The 2,814-nt window shown below is 34.4% G+C and overlaps 1 protein-coding gene across 1 annotated transcript; it reads right to left on the reverse strand.

Annotated features, from left to right (window-relative positions):
- Positions 1–819: 819 nt before the first annotated feature.
- Positions 820–2,814, reverse strand: MRH6 (Adenine nucleotide alpha hydrolases-like superfamily protein). The gene is made up of 3 exons (XM_082871147.1): positions 2,328–2,814; positions 2,135–2,226; positions 820–1,266 (listed from the first exon to the last, which is right to left on the reverse strand). Exons 1-3 carry the CDS (start codon positions 2,635–2,637, stop codon positions 982–984), a joined length of 687 nt encoding a protein of 228 aa, XP_082727273.1. The 5' UTR covers positions 2,638–2,814; the 3' UTR covers positions 820–981.

Below are 2,814 nucleotides of genomic sequence, written 5' to 3' on the forward strand. Positions count from 1 at the left end.
AAATAATTACACTAACAATGAGGGTCAGTGTAATTTCTCAAATATGAGGGAAAAACTGTAATAAACATAAATCCGAGGGGATGTCAGTGTAATTTACCCTAAACTGTTGTTGACATCAGTAAAATCTGTTAGTTGACTTAACAATAAACTGATTGAGGAGGTAATATGTAATGAAACTTTAAATCTCAGGGAGAGAATGTAATTTTCAAAAGGTAAAGGGAGAAACTATAATAAACAAAAATCTCAAGAGGTGTCAGTATAATTTAAGCGATTAAACAACGGAGTTCCATTATGAAGTAATTCTTGAAGATTTTATCTTCTATTCTCATAAAATACAAAATATTTAGTGTAAGCTAATTGTTGAACTTCTCGATCATAATAAAATGATTTTTTACCTAATAGAATAGAGATGTATATGTATATAAACTTCAAAATAAACATGTCAATTTTACAAAAAGACCTATAAAAATTGACATACATAGAGATTCACAACTATCTCATAACACAACACAGTTATAATTTTTTCAATTGCACCCTATATATATATATATATATATGTATGTATCGCAGGTACGTATGACCTATATAATGGTTGGAGGAAGAGACAGCGAGGACTGTTCCAGGTGGATACCAGTGTCCCACAACATGCCTTAACTCAAGGTCCTTGTCAACAATGAGAACCCATCAGAGACCATGTGCCCTTAATTGAGCAAGTGTACATCATCAAAAGAGTCCTTAAAAGGGATCATAGTTAGGACCTCAGTGTTTTTCCCTCACCCCCCATTATAGCACCTCATGGCCTTAATCATGACACACACATTTCACTTTTCATTCATACCCAAATTCTCTTTCCATAAATAAAAAACAATCTCATTATTTACAGACAATACAATATTAATCACATTTCTATGAAGTAATCAAGATTACAACCACCCTCCATAATCACAAGAAAACAAATTTTAAAATCATATATATATTTAATTAGGCCAAGAGCCAGAAATCTTTATGACGCTTTGTAGTGATTAAATAGCCTCCGAGTTTCTTGCTTTTCCTCCTCACTCCAATTGCCATGCAACTGGCATTCTGGATGCAGTGCTCCACCACCCCACCTCCGACCCGATTACCCGCCCACGTCATCAGGAGCCGCCACGTCATCGAGTGCTTCTTCTGCCCTAACACCAGCAGTGCCACCCCTTGCTTCTTGGCTTCTTCCACTATGGTTGGACCTTTCTCTTTCCCTTCTGCCACTGCAACCTCAATTTGAACCTGTCATGTTCAAACAAACTCTTGTATTTGATTAATGATTATTTACACATACTCTTTAATACTCTCTCGTGTTTGGTATAATTTTTGACAAGTTTAAAAATTACTAATCTAAAATTTGAAGTTATTTAAAACAGAAAAGTTACACTCCTAAAAAAGTTAACAAGAAAATTACTAAGAATTGATTAGTGGGGCTGAAATTCAATGATTGTCTTGCAGATTTTACGCATAAAATAAATCTGAACTGCACATTAATATTTCAAAATAAAATTCTTAGTAAAAATTATGGGTATGTAGTAGGTCACCATAGCTTTTCAATAAGCAATAAAAGCCAACTAGAGTTTTTGCTTTTTTGCTTATGAGGGTGACTTCAATATGTGGTTTTCTTATCCCACATATATTAAGAGAGTGAAAAATAGTACTTTTAGACTTTGTTTTGATCAAATATTTGATAATGAATTTGTAGTGGGAAAATAATGAAGGGAATAAAAGATTTATTTTATATTTTTATTTCATTCACTTTTTCTTTTCTTTTCTGATTTTCTTCAACAAATTCCTTCTTAAATCCTTAATCCAAACACATTCTTAATCATTGGTCAAACCAATGACTTTTCATATAGGAGCAAAAGTATGTTACTTCTACTGAATTTATTCTTAGACAATTAATAGTCACAATGATCCTTCAAGGAAAAGCCTCAAGTCATTTTCCTATGAAACTAAAAACATCGAGAAAAAAAAAGAAAAAGAAAAAGAAAAAAAAGAAAATCCACCAAACATGTCAGTCAGTACTTTCTCCTTCTAAGCATAAAATTAAAGAAATTTTTTGGCATTTATATATGATCACATAATAGCTCCTATAAATTCTACCCACCTCAGGTCTCTTGACTTGACACATGTTCTTCATGGATTGAAGAAATTCAGAAACCCTTGGACTTGGAACTATCTCCTTGCTAGTCTCTTCTCCTGTAACAAACAAACCATTTTTATACTTTCTCTACATACATACATAAAAACAATTGAAGCAAGAAAATAAAATAAAAATAAATTATATTAAAAGGTCCAACCTTGTTTAGAAGGCTTGCTTACATAAAGAAGAATCACTACATCCTGGCTCTGAACAGTGTGAGTCAATGCCCATTGCACAGCTCCCTTAGCTTCCAAGCTTGAATCAACCACAATCATGATTCTCCTCCCAATCGCCGCCCCGGGCTTCTTCACATCACCAGAATTCTCTTCACCAATGCCGCCACTTCCCTCAGTGTTCTTTTCAGTTTTTGCATCGTCTTTAGACTGTACAGGTGGTGAACGAACCCGGGCATGAGGCCTAATCCTATTGAGGCAGAAACTGGGCAATCTCACCCCTTGTCGACCCATCGCCGGGGACACCAAAGAAGAAGTTGGGGGTTTATAGAGATATGAAGAGAAAGGAAAGAATTACAGGCATTGTGTATGGTACTATTAAAGCGTAAAGCTAATTTCTATATGATATGATTAGTCTGTTTTTGGGCCATAGTTTCTCTTTCTCTTTTGCTGGTTAATCATTTCTGGTTC

This window comes from Camellia sinensis, chromosome 5, assembly GCF_055761805.1.
Source record: "Camellia sinensis isolate YWXY chromosome 5, ASM5576180v1, whole genome shotgun sequence".
Lineage (NCBI taxonomy): Eukaryota > Viridiplantae > Streptophyta > Magnoliopsida > Ericales > Theaceae > Camellia > Camellia sinensis.

Coding starts and splice junctions, on each gene's coding strand:
- MRH6 (XM_082871147.1), bottom strand. CDS start 2,637: ATGGGTCGACAAGGGGTGAGATTGCCCAGTTTCTGCCTCAATAGGATT. Junction 2,227..2,327: donor AAGCAAGCCTTCTAAACAAG/GTTGGACCTTTT, acceptor TGTTTGTTACAG/GAGAAGAGACTAGCAAGGAG. Junction 1,267..2,134: donor GTCAAGTCAAGAGACCTGAG/GTGGGTAGAATT, acceptor TGAACATGACAG/GTTCAAATTGAGGTTGCAGT.